The sequence below is a fragment of the Mustelus asterias genome, chromosome 1 (assembly GCF_964213995.1).
Source record: "Mustelus asterias chromosome 1, sMusAst1.hap1.1, whole genome shotgun sequence".
Classification (NCBI taxonomy): Eukaryota; Metazoa; Chordata; class Chondrichthyes; order Carcharhiniformes; family Triakidae; genus Mustelus; species Mustelus asterias.
In genome coordinates this window covers 158,579,125-158,604,208 of record NC_135801.1, presented here as the reverse complement: position 1 = coordinate 158,604,208, position 25,084 = coordinate 158,579,125, and the positions used below count along the sequence as shown (strand labels likewise).

The following is a 25,084-nucleotide window of genomic DNA, read 5'->3' as shown; positions in this document are numbered from 1 at the left end:
TGTAAAATAGTGAGTTGCTGATGGAAATTAAGTGGCAAGTGACATTTCAGTGTTCCAACACTGGTTAAAGTTAAAAGTTAAACTTTATTTATTAGTCACAAGTAAGGCTTACATTAACACTGCAATGAAGTTACTGTGAAACTCTGCTGCACAATCAGGAAACTAATGTTATTCTTCAACTCATTACTTCTGCTCGTTTTGATGGAACAATAGCTAAAATCATCATCTTTGACAACAGAGATCTACTTACTCTAGAAAGCCAGGTTTATGTTTCTGCTCATTGTGTGGTCCAAACTGAATCTGACACTGGTATCCTGCAAAGTCACAGGCTTTGTCGAAGGATACTGGATGTGAACCATTCAAAATGTCATCTCTGGCCTGGAGTACAGCGAGAAAATAAATACTCAGTTAAAAGTTGTCCAATCACCATTTCAGGATCAGCAGCTGATTCCAAATTGGAGCAGAATTTTCAAAATCAGCTCACAAGATTTCTTAAAATGTAGTTTCACCTTTAATATTTATGATTTTGCACATAATTTACAGCACAGAAATAGGTCAATATGTCACTGCCAACGTTATGCACCACCTGATCCTCCTCCCATTCTTCATCTAACCTCAGCAACATATCCATCTATTCCTTTCTCTGTTTTGATCTCACTTCCCCTGAAATGTATTTATGCTGTTCACCACACAGCCAATTTAAGTTGTAGCAACTTCTACATTTTCAGTAGTGAGTTTCTCTTGAATTTCATCTTCAATGTTTTAGTTGTTATCTTATATTTATGCCCCCTAATTTTGGACTCCCCACAAGTGGAAATGTCTTCTCCATGTCTACATCTTCTTCATTTATATGCTTCTAGAAGACTTTTGGATTTCTTTTTGTAAGCTGTCAGCCTCTTTATTCCCACTCTCTTTGCCTCTCTCAATTTAATTTCCACTCTCGGTTCTTACTTGTATTTTCAGCCTGTTTCTATCCCTTCCCTTTTCTGCTTTACCTTAGTTTTCATCTCTTTTGTCATCCAGGAAGCTCTGACTGGCCCTTCTTTTCCCTAATGGGGACGTAACTTGGTTGTACCCTCACCACATCCCCTTTAAAAACAGCCCATTGTTCCATTCCTGCTTTGCCCGCCAATCTTTTGATTCCAATTTACCCAGGATAAATTTGTCACTTCAATAAAATTGGCTCTTCTCCATTTACATGTTTTTACACTGGGAAGGCTCGATACAAATTTAACATGGCTTCTCTGTTTTGAATTCTATCCCTCTGGAAATGCATTCTAGTTTTTTTTTGTATTTTAAAGGCTTTGTTAACCTGTATTGCTATCTTTAAGGATATGTGAATCTGTACCCCAAGGTCCCTGCAGGCCAGTCAACTACATGGCTGTGGATCTGAAGTCACATCTAGGCCAGGTAAGGAGGATAAGGATTTACCGCTTGGTAAATAAAGTTCAAGTGGGGGAGAGGCTTGCAGAGATTTTGAATGCATTTCCAAAGGGATAGAATTCAAAATCAATAAGTCATGTTAAATTTGTATAGTGCCTTCCCAGCGTGAAAAATTGTAATTGGAGAACGGCCAATTCATTAAAGTGAGAACAAATTAATTCGTTGAAGGACATTAGTGACCCAGAAGGGTTTGATATCAATCAACAATGATTTCATTGTCACCATTAGACTCTTAATTCCAGGTTTTTTTTAAAAATTGAGTTTAAATTTCAACATCTGCTCTGTGGGATTTGAAGCATTACCCTGAGTCTCTGGATTACCAATCCAGTGACAATACCACTATGGACCTTAGTGGACTGGAAGGCACCTTATAAATGGACTTTCAAAACGCCATTAATATTACGTCCATTGTATTAACATTGTCTAATAAATGGCTTTAGGAAGGGTGAGAAAATATGATATAGATCAAAAATGTTTTAACTATGATTGTAATACAAAGTACAAGTCAAGGTGTTGTTTTTATATTAAGAGACCGATTACTGATGTCATGATAAGAAACCGCTTTTGGGTTCTATGTCACAGCAAAAAGGGGACATTTAATTGTGCTGAAAAAAAAATGTGTGTTTAGTCTTCTAGAAAAGTACAAACCTGGACATAGAGCAAATTCAATTGCACTGGATCTCTGGAATCAACATTTTGATCCGAATAGAAGAACTTTCGTCTCAGAAGCAAGGTTTCATTTTCATCAACCCCCTGTTCACGAAGTGTTCTCCCGTGGTCTAACCAGTTCACTGGAGGAGACAAATATGGTACATTGTCAAGGACACCTGAATCCCAAGGAGATTAGACATCTTTTATTTTAAAACTGCCCCATCTGACCCCTTCACCAGAAGTTGCTGAATCAACTGGTGTCAGTTCTGTGGATGCCAGACACCCACTTTTAACTAATTCAAGTGACTATTTTTTAATGTATGAGGCAACAGTGTGCCAGATCACTCATCAATAGCCAACAGCAGCAGAATCCAAGCTTATCTTTATCAAAGAGCCACAAATACACACTTTCAATTGGAAAGCAACTGAACACGGTCATTTTCTGATTCTTCTGTAGTCCATGAGTAGGAATACCCTACTGCTACTCTAACTTAGTGAAGATTGAATTTGGGGACACTGTAGGTCTCATTGGCTCCTGACCAATAAGTATATTTATCAATTTGTCCATCGCAAAACTCCACTTAAAATCAAAATGAAACTAAATTGCAATATTAAAGCAAATTTGACAATTTCCTCGCAAAAGGAATTGAATAAAAGCTCCTACTTAAGGATTTCATGAAATACTCTTTACTTTGTGTTCCTTGGTTGCAGAATGGAGTATTTGTTAAACATATAGCCAAAAGCATAGCTCCATATCCAAACTGAATTTTGAAAATGTACAGGTTATGTATGAAATACTCTTTACTTTGCGCTTCTTGGTTGCGGAATGGATCTTAAAGACGGACTATTTGTTAAATATATAGCCAAAAGCATAGCTCCATATCCGAATTGAATTTTGAAAATGAACGGGTTATGTCTGAAACGAAAATATATATTTTGATAGCTAATACAACAACCCATATGGTATTAGAACTTCATGCAAATATTTTTTAAAAACTATGGTGCAGTTCCCTGATTTCACAAAAAGTCACTCACAATCATCATCTGTGTGAAGTTTTTGCTTGAGTTTTTCCATTTTCTTATCATCTCTCAGCAGGGTTTTATCTTTTTTCAGTGTCCCTGTCATTTCTTCTTTCTTTTCTTCAACAATTTCGTGTACAAGTGAATATTCATCATGATTTGTGATTCCTTTAAAAAAAATCCATTAAAGTGTTTTAATTGTAAATTGAAATATTAAATGAAAAAGAGATCACTCCAACACTGGATAAAACAGATCGAGTTGGCCACATCACCATAAATGCGATCATTAAACAAAAACCATAATGTCTCCACAAAATCCAGCTGACTTTCTAAGTAACATCTTTGTTTCGAAAATAAAATTGTTTTATGCTTTACTACATCTCATTTAGTATAGTAAGGAGTCTCACAACACCAGGTTAAAATCCAACATGTTTATTTGGTATCACAAGCTTACAAAGCGCTGCTCCTTCGCCATTCACCTGATGAAGGAGCAGCACTCTGAAAGCTTGTGACAACAAATAAACCTGCTGGACTTTAACCTGGTGCTGAGAGACTTCTTACTGTACCCACCCAGTCCAACGCCGACAACGCCACATAATTTACTATAATTTACTTCAGGCCCACTGGAAGCCAACACAGACCACAAACTGGAGTAGTTAACCATAGAAGATATTGAATTCTATAATTTTGTTCCAACACAAGTTTAAGGGCTTCTCGACAAGTACATGAATGAGATGGGAATAGAGGGATATGGTCCCCGGAAAGGTAGGGTTTTTTTAGTTAAGTCGGGCAGCATGGTCGGTGCAGGCTTGCAGGGCCGAAGGGCCTCTTCCCGTGCTGTAATTTTCTTTGTTCACAAACTGTTATATCAACCACAAGAATGTCATCGGGATCTTAAGGAACATGGAGAAATAATTTTGGGGGGGCAGGTTAAAGATTAATTTACAAACCAAACTTGACTACATTAAATCACATTAAATTACGGCACTAGTTAATAGATTTATCAAATGAGTGTTGGCCATTCTTAAGAGCAGGACGGAAGTGGGAGATTTCTAACCAGTTGATAAGGTATTTAGACAGAATACATTAAGGCACTGACAGGATGTAAAGAGTTAAATGATTCTTGAAACAAGTTAATAAGCTAACGAGAGTAAAGTTTACACATATGTGAACACAGTAAAAAAATTAAACAAGTAATTATGATTTTAAAACATATATGCTGATATTTAAAGAAAGTATCTTAAGTATTGTTTGAACTAGTGTTCGGTTCAGCCGAAGACAGGTTACTGCAAGGTATGATGTTAAAGGCGGATAGTTCAGAACCAAAGGCCTGGGAACCCTGTAGTTAGCAAAGTTCATATCAGAAAGTTTATTATGCGGGAACACATACTGCAACATTTATGAATAGGTGTATTCATTGTCTAGACTTAGGGTGGAAACATGCCCAGACGTGGGATCATGTGTCTATCCAGTTTGGCAATGATCCAGTGGGAATACCCACTTTGACCACTGTGGTGGGCATCTAAGGTAACCAGGCAACAGGGAAATGACCTTAGCCATGATGGGAGTTAGTGTCCGGATTTAATGGATGAATGAGATATTATGTTGGATGGGTAAAATGCAATTAGCTGAGGTGCATGTCAGTGATTATTATTGATGTGCATATACTAAATGTATTTATTTTAAGCTAATGTAAGGTGGGAATGATTGATAAGAAAAACTATGATTGATCTGTTTTTGATTGCATACGTCAGATTCATCATGGAATAGAATTCATAGAAACCCTCGAGTGCAGAAAGAGGTCATTGGGCCCATCGAGTCTGCACCGACCACAATCCCACCCAGGCCCTACCCCCATATCCCTACATATTTACCCTGCTAATCCCTCTAACCTTCACATCTCAGGACACTAAGGGGCAATTTTAGCACGGCCAATCAACCTAACCCACACATCTTTGGACTGTGGGAGGAAACCCACGCAGACACGAGGATAATGTGCAAACTCCACACAGACAGTGGCCCAAGCCGGGAATCGAACCCAGGTCTGTGGAGCTGTGAAGCAGCAGTGCTAACCACTGTGCTACCATGCCGCCCTCTAAGACATCAGAGAGGTTCTGTCACACTATCTCAGAGCTACTTAACTCTTTTGGTGATCTCCCTGCAGCTGTTTGTTTTCTTTAAATAAATGTTACGTCTTTATACAGAGATATCTGCCTCATGAGTTTTGTATTATCTAAAGTTAAATACAGTACCAGTCATCTTGATTTACCCCACAACAAGGACCCAGCTCAAAATTGTTCTGGTCATTATAAAGCAACCATGCTGTAGGAACAGTGGAACTTACCTCATTGAAGCAGCAATGTTGGTCTGGATACCGACAACATGAAGACAGCATATTTAAGTTTGCCTCCAATTTTTACTTCCAAATCAGTATAAGGCAAGAAAATGTTTTAGTATTTTACTGAGGTTATTACTTGCGACTTCTCCCATTTATAAAATAGTTTGCAACGCAGTTATATAATTAAATAACATAAAATGCTGGAAAAACTCAACAGGTCCAGCAGTATCTGCGGAGAAAGAAACAGAGTTGATCACTGAGTCTGTTATATCTGTATGCTCTGAAGAGTGATAATTACTCGGTTTCTCTCTCCACTGATGCTGCAAGACCTGCTGAGTCTTTCCAGCAATTTTTTATTTCAGATTTCCAGTATCCACTGTGTTTTGCTTGTATTTTAGCTTTATAATAAGTTGGGCCACTAACATTGCTAAGCACATATTATATAAATCGTGAAATCATACAACCCGCTGATAAACACCTGACTGCAGTTGAAGAAACTGCGTCGGGAAGGGGTTTCCAAACTAGGGTCCACAGATCCCCAGGGATCTGTGAAGAGTCTTCAGGGGTTCACGAAGCTGGCTGCTATCACGTGACTGGTAAACTATCCAACATTTTTCCTTCAGTGAGGACTAGAATGTGTTCCATAGGAAGGAGAGTCATATGATTAACTCTATTTTCTCTCTCCACAGACGCTGCCAGAACTGCTGAGTTGTTCCAGCATTTTCTGGTTTTGTTACACATTTAGCATCTCATTTCAGTTGCCCCTCTCACAAGAGAGATGTATAAACTGAGGACATCATCATCTTTCACCATTCCTTTGTCTTACAGGGTAACCCAAGTCTCTCACCCATAGCACTTCTTAAGACTGATCATAAAAATGCAACCAAATGGAAATATAGCAGATGGATAAGGAACGAGGCAGTGGCTTAGTGGTCTTGTCACTGGACTAGTAATCCAGAGAGTCAATGGCAATGCTCTGGGGACCTGGGTTCAAATTCCAGCACAGCAAATTGGAAGTCAATAAAAATCTGGATTTAAACTGGGTGACACAGTGGCACAGCAGTTAGCACTGCTGCCTCATAGTGCCAAAGACCCAGGTTCGGGTGACTATCTGTGTGGAGTTTGCACGTTCTGTGTGGGTTTCCTTTGGTTGTTACGGTTTCCTCCCACAGACCAAAGATGTGGAGGTTAGGTTGATTGGCCATGTTAAATTCTCCCCGAGTGTTGGGGCAATTAGCAGAGTAAATACGTTGGGTTACGGGGACAGGGCCTGGGTGGGATTGCTGTCGGTGCAGGCTCGATGAGCTAAATGGCCACCTTCTGCACTGTAGGGATTCCAGGATTCTAATTCTAATGATCATGAAACCATTGCCAATTGCTGCAAAAACCCATCTGGACTAATGTCCTTTTCTTCCTTTTGGGGAGGAAATCAGCCACCTTACTTGGTCTGGCCTACTTGTGACTCCAGATCCACAGTAACGTGGTTGTTGACTCTTAAAATAACCTCTGAAATAGGCAATAATTAGGGATGTAATAAATGTTGGCCTAGCCAGCAACATCCCATGAATGGATTAAAAACGAGCAGACTGTGATGACGTAACATCAAGAAATAGATCTATCAGACTTTGCTGATAATGGCTGGGTTTTGAAGTTTGTGACCTAATTAATCACTGGCTGGTTCACAAAAGGGCAGAATGTTGCTCATGTGAAGCTCATAGCAAAACACAGAGGTCCTTTGTCACGCAAGGTTCTGAATGCTGTCAGGTTCAGGGTTTTAAAAGCTCACTGTTCAGATTAGGGCAACAATGGGAGGTTGCAGCAGAGGAGTGTCAGGGAAAACAAAGCGAAAGGTTATTTAATGGGCTTTACATCTCACCAATTCTGGCACAGATGGTCATCAGCATATCGCTCACTATTTTTGAATCATCCACCATAACGGTTTTGATACTTCCATCCAACATTCTGATCTTCAGAGGCCTCTGCTTTCTCTTGTAATCCAGAGTGTCCTAGTATTAAAACAAAATGAGAAGGGATTTGTAACTCAGCATCAAGACCTGACTCCACCCCACCCATGATCGATTAGAGCATTATTTCCTATATTTCATCCAATTCAGAACATTTTCAAAAGACGTAACATTATGACAGTACACTGAAGCTGAAACAACCTGCAAATCAAATAAGGATGGCAGTGGTTAGCACTGTTGCGTCACAGTGTCAGGGACCTGGGTTTGCTTCCTGGCTTGGGTGTCTGTGCGGAGTCTGCACATTCACCCCATGTCTGCGTGGGTTTCCTCCAGGTGCTCTAGTTTCCGCCACAGTCCAAAAGACGTGCTGATTAGGTGCATTGGCCACGCTAAATTCCCCCTCAGTGTACCCGAACAGGTGCCGGAATGTGGCGACTAGGGGATTTTCACAGCAACTTCATTGCAGTGTTAATGTAAGCCTACTTGTGACACTAATAAATAAACTTCACTTCAAATAGTACGGTAGGGATTACTCATGCTTCAACTGTGTCCATGGAGAGATCAAATGCTGCTCATATCATTAAATACGAAACAACACTGAACCCTGACAACTGAACAAAACTATAAAACCTCCCACTCTGACCTCTCAGCCAGGTATCTGCCTCATTTCTATTGGAACAATTTACAAAACGTAATACTTCCAAACGTGGTTGAGACGAAGTAGTAAAAAGAAGCCAGATGAAAAAGATCATATCAAGTAAAAAAATACTTTTGCTAATTACAACTTTTGCTAATTGTGCAGGAATCTAAAATTAAGCAGCTAATTTACAGTATACCAAAGGGAAATGGATAACAGGGTATTAAAAACCGCAAACTTACCCCATTCCTCAACATGTAATAGTCTAAGGCTTTGCCAGACTCCAACCAGATCCCTTTCTTTGGGTCCTCATCAGACAGAAATAGGCCATAATCAGTGGCTGCAAGACAATGAAAAATTACATTTCACAAAATATTTCCATGACTTCTGTCATCTAGGACAAAAGCAACAGATACACGGGAACACCATCACCTGCAAGTTCCCCTCCAAGCCACATACCATCCTGGCTTGAAAATGTATCCTCATTCCTTCACTGTTGCTGGGTTAAAATCCTGGAACTCCCTCCCTAACAGCACTGTGGGTGCATCTACACCACAGACTGCAGGAGTTCAAGAAGGCAGCTCACCACTGTCTTCTCGAGGGCGATTAAGGATGTGCAGTGAAGACTGGCCTAGCCAACGACGCGCACATCCCATGAACAAAATGATAACTCAATTTTCTGAGCACTAGACCTATCAAGCACCTTACATCAATGATAGGTCATAGCAACATTATGGTTATCTTACTGGATAGGTAACCCAGAGGCCTTGACCTGTAACTTGGAGAAACAAATTCAAATCACACCATGGCAGTTCATGAATAGGAATTCAGTTAACTAGATAAATCTGGAATTGGAGCAGGGATGGGGACCATGAAGCCAATGGATTGTTGTGAAAATACAATTTAGTTCACCAATGTCCTTTCGGGAAGGAAATCTGACCTCCTTACCTGGTTTGGCCTACATGTAACTCCAGCCCTCAGGAATATGGTTGACTCTTAAAATATATAATAGAACCAGATGGTTCACCCAACATACCTTTACCATATGGACGGCAGTGGTTCAAATAGATCACCACCTTCCCAAAGGACTTCAGGAATGAATAATAAATGGTCACATAACCAGTGACACATATCCCACGAATAAATAAAAATAGAAACCATTAATAAAACATTCTTAAATTTTCATAGAGTCCCTTCAGTACAGGAGGAGGCCATTTGGCAACAATCCCACCCAGGCCTTATTCCTGTAACCCTCATTTACCCTGCTAATCCCCCTGACACTAGGGTCAATTTAGCATGGCCAATCAACCCAACGTGCACATCTTTGGACAGTGGGAGGAAACCGGAGCACCCGGAGGAAACCCACGCAGATACAGAGAATGTGCAAACTCCACACACAGTGACCCGAGGCTGGAATTGAACCCGGGTCCCTGGCTCTGTGAGGCAGCAGTGCTAACCACTGTGCCACAAGATCTTGTTTCATGCAGAATGACCATGAACATTCAGAAGTAACTTGTTCTAGTAACTGACATTTTTAAGTAGCAACAGAGCTGAATGACATTGTTGTGATGAACCCTGGAACAACTGCATCCAGATTTTCTGACATGATTCCCCGCTTGGCGCCTTTTTCACCCAGTCAGGACTATTTTAGCTCAGTGATCCAGTGTTTGTTGTTCTAGCTCAGCTTTCTTACCTTTATTTTTAAACCCGCCTGTAAACCATTTGAAACAAAATCTGCCCAACCATTCCTTTCAAACACTACTGACTGCTTCAGACTTCGAGACTTCAGTTCGGATCCTTGTAATTGGTACCCAGAAACTACTTAGGTAAATTTCCATCTTTATTACCAGCTAAGGCAGAACAGAAATAGTATGCTCCTAGTCTCTGCCAACAATATTCTACTGAACTGCTGTGAGATAAAAGACTGGGGTCCAGTGCAACTGAGCCTCTAACCTTCCCCCTATGTGGTGCAGATAGCAGAGCATTCAACTCTTTCAGAACAACAAGAGTCAAGAACTTCATGGGTTGCAGAAGGCACAAATTTACCTCCTGGTGGTTTGTCAAATAATGTATAGTATAGCAATCTGCAAGATCTACCATTGCACCATGTCATTTTTCAAAGAACAAGAAAAAGTACAGCACAGGAACAGGCCCTTCAAGCCCGTGCCGATCATGATGCCCCAACTAAACTAAAAAAAACCTTCTGCCCTTACTTGGTCTGGAACACTCCATTCCCTCCCTATTCATGTACCCATCCAGATGCCTCTTAAATGTTGCTAATCTTCCACCACCTCCTCTGGCAGCGCGTTCCAGGCACCCACCATTCTCTACGTGAAAAACTTCCCCCACACAAAATATGCTCTTTAAATTTTATTACATTGCACAAATGGTTCACCTCCCATTCCTAATCTGGCAGCCTTGGTGGATCGATCTCACCCTGAGTTTTACATTGACAGAAGGCCAAAATGAAAACTTTAAAAAAATTCTCCTTGTATGACAGACCAAGCTTCGCATTTAATTTAATCTCTTTCCATCACAACTTCCTTGGTAAACCTGCTGCTTTTCTATTTAGTCAGTATTTTTAGTTAAGTTTTTGTAATAAGTGAATTTCACAATTACACTGTCTATCCTAACTATGACATATCTCAACGTTCTAGCACCACCCTTATCCCAGAGTGTTAAAACTTGAAGCGAAAGGATGTGGCAGGGATTTGGTTCATTCAACTGTATTGATGCAAGATGAATGGAAAGTAAATGGCACAGGCTTCAAACACCAAATCAGATATTTATTGTAATATAAAAGCAAAACACTGTCGATGCTGGAATCTGAAACAAAAACAGAAAATGCTGGGAAAGTTCAGCAGGTCTGACAGCGTCTGTGGAGAGAGAATAAAGCCACTGTTTTGAGTCTGTGACTGTTAGAATGACTTATAGGCTCGAAGCATTAACTCAGCTTCACTCTCCACAGGTGCTGCCAGACCTGTTGAGTTTCAGACCTGCTGAGTTTATCCTGCATTTTCGGTTTGAGATTTCCAGCATCTGCAGTATTTTGCTTTTATTTGTTGATATCCATTCCAGTACACAAACTTCCGGCATAATTATTTTGTTAGATGTACATGGTTGCTTAATCAAGCAAAGTAATAAAATATATTACGATTTTTCCTACAAGTTACAATCTTTAAAAAAGTCCCCTTCCTCGAAGCAAGATACACCTCTAATATTTTGCCATGTTATACCTTGCCCTATTTTAATGATGACCACTTTGTATAATGCTATTACAAGACTGCCAGATGTTGAACCATATTCAGTTTTGAAGAAATTTTGGGTGAAGAATTGATCTTAGCAGCATTTAGTAGCATCAACGGTCCCAGTGGGGTGGGGGATGGAATTCTGTGACTTACGCTGTCCCGTCTGCGCTTCAGGAACCCGATCACGGATCATTCGACAGGCATCGTACACCATTGTCGAGGGTTCGAACTGCATAGTTTTGACGGCATTTCCAACAGCAATCTTCAATGACAGGACAACCATCGTGTCTTCTTTCACTGCACAAGTTCAACTGTAAAAAGAAAATCAAAGTTTAAATAGTTCTAATAGCTATTATGCTTTTTTTGCCCACAGAATACAAAATTTATCAGTGAAGTGTGTGCTTTATCTCAAGATTCAGATTTTAGGTTAGCACACTGACCAAAATGAAATACGTTTTCTGAAGGATCTGAAGTAATCAAAGTGGCTTTTGTATTTTGTTTTGTACAGAAGTAAATCATCCTATTAACCTAATGTAAAATTAGATGTAAAAAAATGTTTACCTTGAAGAAGCTGTAAAGTACGATAAGCAGTAATGTGCCTCATCAGGGCATTTCAAAACATTCACAACATTCTCAAAGCACAGAACGCAAGACCTGAAGGTATTTCCCTTCCGAACATTTAAATGTCTTTCCTTTCACAGATTAGAGAATTTTGAGTAACTACTTTTCAGTGAGCACAGGGCTTTGCTTATGTTTTATTCTCCTGTTTTAAAATAATTTCTTTCAAGAGTTCACGGTGAGAATCCTTTATTAAGGATTTGCAGCACAGTAATTTGCAAACATCCCAGCAATTTGTGAAAATGAATTTTTTTTTAAAAAGAGTAAACACTGATGTGCGAATTGCTATGTCAAAGATTTCAGATCAGCTGACCCACACTGCCACTGACAGAAATAGTCTCCTACATTATTTGCAATCTAAAACAAGGTTACTTACTTTTGAAACAACACATCCAAACAACAATTCTGGTTAAAGAAGCTGCACCCGCACACAGCGTCATCCATTTGCCATGAGGTGAAATGATCACATCAAAAGAAAAAAACTGCAGATGGCAGTTGCGAAGAAAGTCTGTGAAAACAATTGTTTCAAACAGGAACATGCACTCTACCACTATCCCTTCAAGTAATCTGCACCATTAGTGTAGTAAAGGAATGTCTATTTGAGGATCAGCCTAGTAGGAGTCTATTTATTTTTAACCAAACTGCTTTTGTGGTTACAACATAGACATAAATAATCTCAGCCAAACGGGAAAGGTTACTTTGATCGAAAATTTCCATCTTGCAGGTCAAAATGTACAGAATGACAGTTAAGGTCTTTAATATTAAATGACATTTACTATTCTGAAGACAGTTGCCGTTGCTTCCATTCTTCACAGTACATCAACAGTTGTTAAGTGAATAAAAATATACTGGAGTGCGGGGGTATTTTATTTTCTGGTAACTGTGAATCACATGAAAGATTAGGGAATGACTGATTAGCTGCTTTCTATACAGAACTTAGTATGAAACACATGTAAAGGAAGTGGTTTCGGAGCAGCAGTAAACAAGCGGATTCATCTGGAGGGACAATTGAAGGCATATTTATCATCTCCCACCATTCAACACATTTAGTGCAACAATTAGTGAGAGACCAGAAGCAGAGGGGAGACGGTGATGCCAGAGTATGACAAGGAATGAGTGCTAACTTGGGAATTTAATGTAGGTGGGAATTCAGTGCATAGGGGCAGAAGGTGCTGAGTTTCAAACTATTTTCAGCCTAGTGAGTGCTCAAAGACATTAATTAGGTGAGGAGGTAGGTGACTGGTGGCGAGTTTGAAGATTTTATCCCTCTAAGCAACATTAAGTGGCAACATTCACATCACACAAGTGCCAGACAGGTATCACCATCTCCCCTTGACATTCAATGGCATTACTATTACCGAATTCCCCCACTATCATCACTACCTTGGGGATATAGAACATAGAACATAGAACAGTACAGCACAGAACAGGCCCTTCGGCCCACGATGTTGTGCCGAGCTTTATCTGAAACCAAGATCAAGCTATCCCACTCCCTATCATCCTGGTGTGCTCCATGTGCCTATCCAATAACCGCTTAAATGTTTCTAAAGTGTCTGACTCCACTATCACTGCAGGCAGTCCATTCCACACCCCAACCACTCTCTGCGTAAAGAACCTACCTCTGATATCCGTCCTGTATCTCCCACCACGAACCCTATAGTTATGCCCCCTTGTAATAGCTCCATCCACCCGAGGAAATAGTCTTTGAACGTTCACTCTATCTATCCCCTTCATCATTTTATACACCTCTATTAAGTCTCCCCTCAGCCTCCTCCGCTCCAGAGAGAACAGCCCAAGCTCCCTCAAACTTTCCTCATATGACCTACCCTCCAAACCAGGCAGCATCCTCGTAAATCTCCTCTGCACTCCTTCCAGCGCTTCCACATCCTTCCTATAGTGAGGTGACCAGAACTGCACACAATATTCCAAATGTGGTCTCACCAAGGTCCTGTACAGTTGCAGCATAACCCCACGGCTCTTAAACTCCAACCCTCTGTTAATAAAAGCTAACACACTACAGGCCTTCTTCACAGCTCTATCCACTTGAGTGGCAACCTTTAGAGATCTGTGGATATGGACCCCAAGATCTCTCTGTTCCTCCACAGTCTTCAGAACCCTACCTTTGACCCTGTAATCCACATTTAAATTTGTCCTACCAAAATGAATCACCTCACATTTATCAGGGTTAAACTCCATTTGCCATTTTTCAGCCCAGCTTTGCATCCTATCTATGTCTCTTTGCAGCCTACAACAGCCCTCCACCTCATCCACTACTCCACCAATCTTGGTGTCATCAGCAAACTTACTGATCCACCCTTCAGCCCCCTCCTCTAAGTCATTAATAAAAATCACAAAGAGCAGAGGACCAAGCACTGATCCCTGCGGCACACCGCTAGCAACCTGCCTCCAATCCGAAAATTTTCCATCGACCACCACCCTCTGTCTTCGGTCAGACAGCCAGTTGCCTATCCAATCGGCCAACTTTCCCTCTATCCCACACCTCCTCACTTTCATCATAAGCCGACCATGGGGGACCTTATCAAACGCCTTACTAAAATCCATGTATATGACATCAACTGCCCTACCTTCATCAACACACTTAGTTACCTCCTCAAAAAATTCTATCAAATTTGTGAGGCACGACTTGCCCTTCACGAATCCGTGCTGACTATCTCGGATTAATCCGCATCTTTCTAAATGGTCGTAAATCCCATCCCTAAGGACCCTTTCCATCAATTTACCAACCACCGAAGTAAGACTAACCGGTCTATAATTACCAGGGTCATTTCTATTCCCTTTCTTAAACAGAGGAACAACATTCGCCATTCTCCAGTCCTCTGGCACCATCCCCGTGGACAGCGAGGACCCAAAGATCAACGCCAAAGGCTCTGCAATCTCATCCCTTGCCTCCCAAAGAATCCTAGGATACATTTCATCAGGCCCAGGGGATTTATCGACCTTCAGTTTATTCAAAACTGCCAAGACATCCTCCCTCCGAACATCTATTTCCTCCAGCCTATTAGCCTGTAACACCTTCTCTTCCTCAAAAACATGGCCCCTCTCCTTGGTGAACACTGAAGAAAAGTATTCATTCATCACCTCGCCTATCTCTACTGACTCCATACACAAGTTCCCACTACTGTCCTTGACCGGCCCTAACCTCACCCTGGTCATTCTTTTATTCCTCTCATAAGAGTAAAAAGCCTTGGGGTTTTCCTTGATCCGACCCGCCAAGGACTTCTCATGTCCCCTCCTAGCTCTCCTAAGCCCCTTTTTCAGCTCATTCCTTGCTAACTTGTAACCCTCAATCGAGCCATCTGAACCTTGTTTCCTCATCCCGACATAAGCTTCCCTCTTCCTTTTCACAAGACATTCCACCTCTTTTGTGAACCATGGTTCCCTCACTCGGCCATTTCCTCCCTGCCTGACAGGAACATACCTATCAAGGACATCCAGTATTTGTTCCTTGAAAAAATTCCACTTTTCATTAGTTCCTTTCTCTGACAGTTTCTGCTCCCAACTTATGCCCCCTAATTCTTGCCTAATCGCATCATAATTACCCCTCCCCCAATTGTAAACCTTGCCCTGCCGTACGGCCCTATCCCTCTCCATTGCAATAACAAAAGACACCGAATTGTGGTCACTATCTCCAAATTGCTCTCCCACAACCAAATCTAACACTTGGCCCGGTTCATTTCCCAGTACCAAATCCAATGTGGCCTCACCTCTAGTCGGCCCATCCACATATTGTGTCAGGAAACCCTCCCGCACACACTGCACAAAAACTGCCCCATCCAAACTATTTGACCTACAAAGGTTCCAATCAATATTTGGAAAGTTAAAGTCCCCCATGACAACTACCCTGTGACCCCCACACATATCCATAATCTGCTTAGCAATTTCTTCCTCCACATCTCTATTACTATTTGGGGGCCTATAGTAAACTCCTAGCAACGTGACCGCTCCTTTCCTATTTCTAACCTCAGCCCATATTACCTCAGTGTGCAGATCCCCCACGAAGTGCCTTTCCGCAGCCGTTAAACTATCCTTGATTAACAATGCCACTCCTCCACCTCTTTTACCAGCTTCCCTACACTTAGTGAAACATCTATACCCCGGAACGTCCAACAACCATTCCTGTCCTTGTTCTACCCACGTCTCCGTAATGGCCACAACATCGTAGTCCCAAGTACCAATCCACGCCCCAAGTTCATCTACCTTGTTCCGGATGCTCCTTGCATTGAAGTAGACACACTTCAACCCACCTTCCTGTCTACCAGTACCCACCCTTGACCCTGATACCTTCCCCAATACCTCACCCCCCTCACTGACTTCTGGACTACAACTCCCTTTCCCACTCCCCTGACAAATTAGTTTAAACCCCCCTGAAGAGCCGTAACAAATTTCCCTCCGAGGATATTGGTGCCCCTCTGGTTCAGGTGCACCCCGTCCTGTTTGTACAGGTCCCACCTTCCCCAGAACGTGTTCCAATTATCCACGTATCTGAAACCCTCCCTCCTACACCATCCCTGCAACCACATATTTAACTGCACTCTCTCCCTGTTCCTCAACTCGCTATCACGTGGTACCGGCAACGTACCAGAGATGACCACATGTTTCGTCTTGGCTCTCAGCTTCCAGCCCAGCTCCAGAAATTCCTGCTTTAAATCCCCGTCCCTTCTCTTACCTATGTCATTGGTACCAATGTGCACCACGACTTGTGAATGTTTCCCCTCCCCCTTCAGAATCTGGAAAACATGGTCTGAGACATCACGGACCTTGGCATCCGGTAGGCAACATACCATCCGTGAGTCTCTTTTGCTGCCACAGAACCTCCTATCTATCCCTCTAACTAACGAGTCCCCAATAACTATCGCCCTCCCGCTCTCCCCCTTTCCCTCCCGAGCCACAGAGACGGACACAGTGCTGGAGATCCTCTCACTGCGGCTCCCCACTGGTATGTCATCCCCCTCAACCGTATCCAAAGCGGAATACTTGTTGCTAAGGGGAACGACCACCGGGGATCCCTGCACGGACTGCTTCCTCCCAGCCCCTCTCACCGTCACCCATCTGTTTTCAATCCTCGGAGTAACTGTATTCCTAAAGCTTGTGTCTATGGCCATCTCTGCGTCCCTGATGATCCTAAGTTCATCCAACTCCAGCTCCAGTTCCCTAACACGGTTTTGGAGGAGCTGCAGATGGGTGCACTTCCCACAGGTGTAATCAGTAGGGACACTGTCGTCGTCCCTCACCTCAAACATAGTGCAAGAGGAACATTGCACTGCCTGCACACCCATCCCCTCTAGATACCTTGCCAGTACCAGGTAGAAGGTGCAAAAATGAATTCAACTCACCCCTGCTCGCCCTTTCAGCCTAAGCCCTGTGAGCCAAAGTCTTATAGCTCACACTCTGCTTCCCACACACTCAAGCCCTGTGAGCCAAAGTCTTATAGCTCACACTCTGCTTCCCACACACTCAAGCCCTGTGAGCCAAAGTCTTATAGCTCACACTCTGCTTCCCACACACTCCACTGCCCGCTCCCGACGCTGCCCGCTGTATACTGCAGCCTACCTTTTATACTTCACGCGCTTTAAAAACCCTTCCCAGACTCCTTTGCTGCCCACTTCTAGTTTTCACTTTAAACTTGAAAAACTGCTGTTAAAGTAAAGGCCAAAAAAAATACACACACTAGCTGACTAATTAAATAAATAAACAATTCAATTAATCCAATTAATCTCTTACCAGCACTGCTGCTTTTCAATCACCCCTCTCAGCTTGCTCCAGTGGATCATTGACCAGAAACTGAACTGGGCCAGCCATATCAATACTGCGGCTTCAAGAGCAGGTCAGAGGCTGGGAATTCTGCAGAAAACAACTCAGCTTCCCAACTCCCCAAAACATGTCCATCATCAAAGCACAAGTCATGAATGTGATGGAATACTCTCCTCTTGCCTGGATGAGTGCAGCTGTAACAACGCTCAAAAAGCTCAACACTATTCAGGAAAAAGCTTGAATGGCAACCCATCCGCCACCTTCAATATTCACTTTGTCCACCACCAATGCCTCGTGACAGCAACGTGTACCATTCTACAAGATGCACTGCAGTAACTCACCAATGCTCCTTTGACAACCTCCCACTTAGAATGACAAAGGCAGCAGCTGCATGGAAACACCACCACCTGCAGGTTCCCCTCCACATTACTCATCACCTTGATTTGGAAATTTATCACCATTCCTTCACTGTTGCTACCCAAAACCTTGCAACTCCTTCCCGAACAGCATTGTGGGTATACCTACAACACATGGACTGCAGCGGTTCAAGAAGTCAGCTCATCACCACCTTTTCAAGGGCAATTAGAGATGAGTAATAAATGCTGGCTTCCCCAGTGGCATTAACATCCCATGAATGAATATAAAGAAAATGGGGGTAGTGGTTTAACAGTTTTTTCTTTTCATTCGTTTGTGGGACATGGGCATCGCTGGCTGGCCAGCATTTATTGCCCATCCCTAGTTGCCCTTGAGAAGGGGGTGGTGAGCTGCCTTCTTGAATCGCTGCAGTCCATGTGCTGTGGGTTGACCCACAATGCCGTTCGGGAGGGAATTCCAGGATTTTGACCCAGCAACTGCGAAGGAACGGCAATATATTGCCAAGTCAGGATGGTGAGTGGCTTGAAGGGGAACTTGCAGGTGGTGGTGTTCCCAATTATTTGTTGCCCTTGTCCTTCTAGATGGAAGTGGTCGTGGGTTTGGAAGGTGCCGTCTAAGGACCTTTGGTGATTTGCTGCAGTGCATCTTGTAGATAGTACACACTGCGGTGGAAGGATTGAATGTTTGTAGATGTGGTGCCAATCAAGCAGGCTGCTTTGTCCTGGATGATGTCAAGCTTCTTGGTATTGTGGAGATCTAAGTATTGCATTAAATTCACAGCTTAACTCGTTAAACTATTTAATATAACTACAAATGACAGTTGAGTGATGTTTCTAACTTGAGACCTAATTAAAGCACAATAAAGATGGCAGGGCAGGTGATGCAGTGCAGCACTACCATGTGAGAGCTGGAGGACAACAGTGTGATTCACACAACCACATCTGCAGCAAGTCTCTGCCACTTAAGAAACTTCAGCTCAAAGTCGATGGGCTGAACTTCAAACATTGCAATGCATCAGGGAGGGGGAAAAATTATCCGGACCCTTTGCCTCCTGGAAACAGTCACCTCCCATAGACAGGGTACTTCCAATTTGGGATGTGGCCAAGAACAGGAGGGTGTGACTGTGAGCAAGGGAGGTATGGGGATCTAGATGGCAGTAAAGGCAGAGTTTCAACCCTTGCCATTGTCCAACAAATCTGAGCTCCTTGTAGCTTGTGTGGCTGGGAGCAGGAGCTGCAGGGTACATGAGCAAACTAACTACAGCATCGTGGCATACAGAGCGATTCAGGTGGAGGAAATAAAAAAGGAATGTAGTTGTAGTCGGACATGGTATAGTAATGGGGATAGATTCCGGTCTCTGTAACTGACAGTGAGTTCCTGAGGCTTTGTTGTCTGCTGGTGCTAGGGTTAAAGACATCTCCTCCTGAGCTGGAGTGGAACTTGGGGGTGGGAGGGGAAGATCCAGATGTTGGGGTGGTATCTAAGAGACTCTGCTAAGGGACTAAATTTTAAAAACAGAACCAGAAAAGGTAATTGTCTGGATTACAAGCAAAGCCATGAGCAATTGATGTGGAGCAAATAAGATAAAAATGGGAGTGTCTTCACCGAAACCATGCTGGGACCAGTTGTGAAGGAACTGCATGAATAAATGGATAGAATTCATATATATTTAGGATATTGTACTTTAGAATTGTGAAAGTAGACACATATTCATGTATATCCTTTTTTACTCAGAGGCCTGAAAGCATGTACATGGGCAGCACTAGCTGACAGCTTTGGTTTCAATCGGTGAAACAGATCTTGTCAGTACCATGCATAAAGTATCAGGGACGCTCAAGTTCTCGTCACACTAAGATAAGAAAAAGCTCCCAAGTCGGTTTGAACAGGACTTTAAAAGCTTTCATGATGGTACTGTCTCTCTCTGTCTATTCAGGAGTCATTCTTAGATCTTACCTCAACAGACTTTACAAAATCTAGTCATTTATTAAAATCACTTCTCGAAAAACAGAAACAATTGGAAGGAAACAGGAAAGATATTGAGGACATATTTAAGTGCATCCCACAACGTAGATAATAAAACCATTTTAGCAATTAAGAGAGAATAATAAGGGTATATCTAAGAGGAGTTAATTAATGAGGCAACACCTATTGCTGCGAAAGAATGATACAGTCTGGTTTAGAAAGGTAACTGTTCCAGTTTCCTTTCAGAACAGCAGTACTATTGTAAAAGGGGACTGGGAGTCCCCCCTCAATGTTTCTCCAGTTGTCAAGGAGTTGGATATCGTAAAGCAGACAAGCTTTTCTATCCAACTGCCCCACAACTGATTTACTTATGGATTCAGGTGAAACATTCCTTTCAATACTAATGGGTATGCTTCAATTGATATTTACCGTGGCACTGTATTTTTAAAGCTTTATTGGATTCTGCATTAGAACTAAGATTATGTTTTTATATTTTATAAATGTTGTGATCTACTTATCCACTTTAAAGTGTACTGCATGTTAAATAGTTCTGTAATAGACTTGTAAATGTGTTGGTAAAGGAGAACATCTCAGTCTTCTGCATGCAATGTAAGAGTCCACCTCTCTATTTTCTGAAAGTGGGAAGATACAATTTTTGAAGAGAAACCCGGGCCCTTATAATATCCAAGTGGTTATAATTTGACCAACAAATTATAGGTGCAGTGGCACAGTGGTAAGCACTGCTGCCTCAGTGCCAGGGACACAGGTTCAATTCCGGTCTTGGGTCACTGTCTGTGTGGAGTGTGCACATTCTCCCTGTGTCGGCATGGGTTTTCTCTGGGTGCTCCGGTTTCCTCCCACAGTCCGAAAGACGTGCTGATTAGGTTCATTGACCAGGCTAAATTGTCCCTCAGCGAACCCGAACAGGCGCCAGAGTGTGATAACTAGGGGATTTACACAGTAACTTCATTGCAGTGTTAATGTAAGCCTCAATTTAATTGAGTTTTTTTGAGGAGGTGACAAAAATGATTGATGAGGAAAGACCTGTGGATATTGCCTACATGGACTTCAGTAACGCATTTGACAAGGTCCCTCATGATAGGCTGGTGCAAATGATTAAATCTCACGGGTTCAGGGGTGAACTAGCTAGATGGATTAAGAATTGGCTTGACGATAGAAGACAGAGGGCAGCAGTGGATTGTTCTCCAAAGACGGAGGCTGAGGGGCCACCTGATAGAAGTTTATAAAATTATGAGGGGTATTGATAGGGTGAACAGTTGGAAGCTTTATCCCCAGGGCAGAAGTGACAATTAGAAGGGGGCACAAGTTCAAGATAAGGGAGGGAAAGGTTCAGTGGAGATGTGCCGGGGGAAGCTTTTTTTTTTACAGAGGGTGGTGGGGGCCTGGAATGCGCTGACAAGTGAGGTGGTCGAGGCAGATACGTTAGCGACATTTAAGACTTATCTGGATAGACACATGAATAGACGGGGAATAGAGGGATATAAGCGTTTGGTCTAGATAGGACAGCGTGATCGGCACAGGCTTGGAGGGCCGAAGGGCCCGTTCCTGTGCCATGCTGTTTTTTGTACTTGTGACACTAATAAATAAACTTCAAACTTTATTTAACAGGTTATTTGGGAAAAGGTAACAACTCTTAACAGTCACTTTCCTTGGAGGAGATGTGGTTCAATTTTTCAGAAACCAAGTGAAGTTGCTGCCTTGAATTCAGGAGAGGGCGATTGTTGAGAGAATGCTCCCAATCTAGGGTAGTCTATGTTTGGGGCTAGAATTATAATCCACTTCATAGTGTCCTGGCGAGTTGCATAACTAAGGTTGTATTCAGGGAGAGGGGACTTTAAACTAAATGGGAGAGGAGGGGGAAGAGAGTGTGGAGAGAAGAGTTCACATGAGAGGAGATTTGGAAAATTGGAGAGAGTGCCCAAAGCGATAGTGGAGAGTAGCAACACAGATGATGGCAAACGGATTGCAACAGGAAGGGGCAGAGTGTTCCAGTAAATATGGTCAGAGTAGGAAAAAAAGGCTTGAAACTAACAGAGGGGAAGGGCGGCTCAGGTGAAAGGAGTGTAAAAGGAAGTCATTTGGCCCATCGAGTCTGCACTGGCCCTGAAAGAGCATTCTTAGTTCTACTCCCCTGCTTTGTCCCCATGACCTGCAGGTACTTTATTTTCAGATAGCAATCTAATTCCCTTTTGACTACCTCAATCCAACGTCCCTCCACCACCCTCCCAGGAAGTTTGTTCCCGACTCCAACCACCCTCACATCACTTTTACTCCTTTTGTCAATGGTTTTGAATCTGTGCTCTGTTGTAACAGTGCGAGGAAATTTAATCTTCATATTGCTGGACCAGATTGGGAAAGGGGATCGGGAAGATGTGTTTGCAGAATGCTTCCATAAGAAAACAAAACAGCATTCAAATTGTACTTTTAAAAAGAAAAATGTAGCTCGAGCGACTTAACTTAAGTTATTTAGGTATTAAGCTTTTACATACCATAAATCTAACATAACATGAATATGAATTTGAGGTAGTTAAATGAGCACAAGCAAGAGACTTCAATCTTCCCTACAGAATGAAATTCAGCATTGAGCTTTTCCCTACGGCACATTAACAATTCTACAGGAACCACGCATCAAGTAACAGCCCATAAAACACTAAATGAAGATATTTGGTTCGGAGATTAATGATGCTCATGTCACAAAAGATTTAAACGAACAGCCAGAAGTTGCAATAATGCATTACTCAATGTCTAATTGGAAAGCTCAGATTTCAAATATAAATCCCAACGAGGAATTTAAATACGTCAATTTAATTAAGGCACTTATTCAAAAGCAAAGTATTGCAGAGGTTGGAAATGTGGAATTAAAAGGAAAAGCAACGGAAATAATAACAGGTAAGGCAGCATCTGAAGAGTGAGTAGTAGAGATATAGTTGCAGATTGGTCAGTGCTGAATATCTCCAGCATTTTCAGTTTATATTACTGCTGAGGCACTGATTTGGTCGGAGAGTCAAAATAATTTACAATCGAACATAAAACCGGCCCAAAACCCCAACCCAAAAGTCAGCACTTCCACAGATGCACCTACCTCATTTATTAAAACTTGTATGTGAACTTTGCCCCTACTGAACTTTGCCCCTGCACATCAGCAGGGGGTCTAGCGGAGACCGAGTGGGAAGAGAGGGAGGAAGGAAGTTTGAATGCCAAACAAGTATAACACTTACAATATCATAGAATCCCTCCAGTACAGGAGGCGGCTATTCGGCCTATTGAGTTTGCACCAACAACAATCCCACCCAGGCTGCATCTGTGTAACTCCACATATCTACCCCGCTAAACTCTCTAACCTACGGATCCCGTGACACTAGGGGGCAATTTAGCCTGGCCAATCAACCTAACCCGCACATCTTTGGAGGAAACCAGAGCACCCGGAGGGAACCCATGCAGATACAGGGAGAACGTGCAAACTCCACACAGACAGTGACCCGAGCCTGGAATCGAACCCGGGTCCTTGGAGCTGTGAGGCTCCAGTGCTAACCACTGTGCCATGGTGCCGCTTGGGTTTTATTTTTATGAACCAATGCCAGGCATTTCCCCACAGGGTTGCTGATGTTCCCAGGACTGTGAACTGGATATCGAAGAGTAGAAGTAAAAGACGGTTTCAGACATCCTTTCTACTTGCCTGCCAGCTCAGAAAACCATACACAGCATAAAACCAGGAAAGCTTGTCGAGTCAGCAGGAAAACAGTCAGGTTCAAATGCTAATTCACCATAGAATGCATTGCCTCAAAAGCAAAACATCCAAACCCGCATATCTTCTCCAAAACTATTGACTACTTTCCACATTAAATGGGACACCTGATTCAACTATTCATAAGACCCGCGTGTTCTGTTCCAGGGAAGGAAACTCCTATCACTATGCAAGATTGACAGCTCCTTTGGCAAAGCCAGTGTTCTGTCCCAGCTGTTACAGTGAGAGAAAGAAACACAGACTGGAGATTAAACGGAACCCACTGGAACAGCCACTGCTCTGGGCAGCGCTGCCAGCAGGGAGTAGCTGCTCTCTGGCTGGCCAGCACCTCTCAAGGAGGCAGGATTTCCATCACTGGGGTCCCAAATCCCAGGAAAGGTCTGACACTGGCTTGTTAAGTGCCCAACAGGCAATTCATTTAGTTGGGTGCCGAAATGAGGCGGGAGCCACATCAGGAACAAGCCGACGGAATCTAATAAACGATATCCTGACATATTATTGCTCCAATGTGCTTATAGTATGGGGCACTAGGATACTGCACATACTTGTATAAAAGTATGAATATTTAAGACCAACTTTTTAGTCAAAAAGTAAGGGCTCCACTTTTACGTGAGTAATATTTTGGAGAGATTCAAATCCACCCTTGCCCATCGCCACGCTATCACAGTTGCCAGGTCCAAGATTGTTCCTGCCAATCTTGGCCTGAAAAGTAGCACAGGAGTCAGAAGTATTTTTATTGATAAATAATAACCTCCATAGAGACAGATATTACTTTCTGTACATCAAATTCTGAAATTTGTGATTTGATTTATTGTCACATGTATTAACAGTGTAAAGTATGGGTTCTTGCGTGCTATACAGAAAAAGCATACCGTTCATAGAGAAGGAAAGGAGAGAGTGCAGAATGTAGTGTTACAGTCATAGCTAGGGTGTAGAGAAAGATCAACTTAATGCAAGGTAAGTCCATTCAAAAGTCTGACAGCAGCAGGGAAGAAGTTGTTCTCGAGTTGGTTGGTACGTGACCTCAGACTTTTGCATCGTTTTCCTGAAGGAAGAAGGTGGAAGAGAGCATTTCCGAGGTGCGTGGGGTCCTTAATTATGCTGGCTGCTTTGCCGCGGCAGCGGGAAGTGTAGACAGAGTCAATGGATGGGAGGCTGGTTTGAGAGATGGATTGGGCTACAGTCACGACCTTTTGCAGTTCCTTGCGGTCTTGAGCACAGTAGGATCCATACCAAGCTGTGATACAACCAGAAAGAATGCTTTCTATGGTGCATCAGTAAAAGTTGGAG

General features: G+C 42.5%; 1 protein-coding gene across 2 annotated transcripts in view; it reads right to left on the bottom strand.

Moving 5' to 3' along the window:
• The window catches only part of LOC144499568 (talin-1), a 278,973-nt gene that overhangs the window by 135,812 nt on the left and 118,077 nt on the right, over positions 1-25,084 (bottom strand). For both annotated transcript variants that reach the window (XM_078221680.1, XM_078221690.1), the window contains 6 exons: positions 11,455-11,612; positions 8,296-8,393; positions 7,329-7,458; positions 3,130-3,282; positions 2,092-2,234; positions 251-378 (listed from right to left, as the gene is read on the bottom strand). In XM_078221680.1, the coding sequence (XP_078077806.1) occupies positions 251-378; positions 2,092-2,234; positions 3,130-3,282; positions 7,329-7,458; positions 8,296-8,393; positions 11,455-11,584 (782 nt within the window). In that variant the 5' untranslated portion in view covers positions 11,585-11,612. The remainder of the gene's footprint in view (positions 1-250; positions 379-2,091; positions 2,235-3,129; positions 3,283-7,328; positions 7,459-8,295; positions 8,394-11,454; positions 11,613-25,084) is intronic.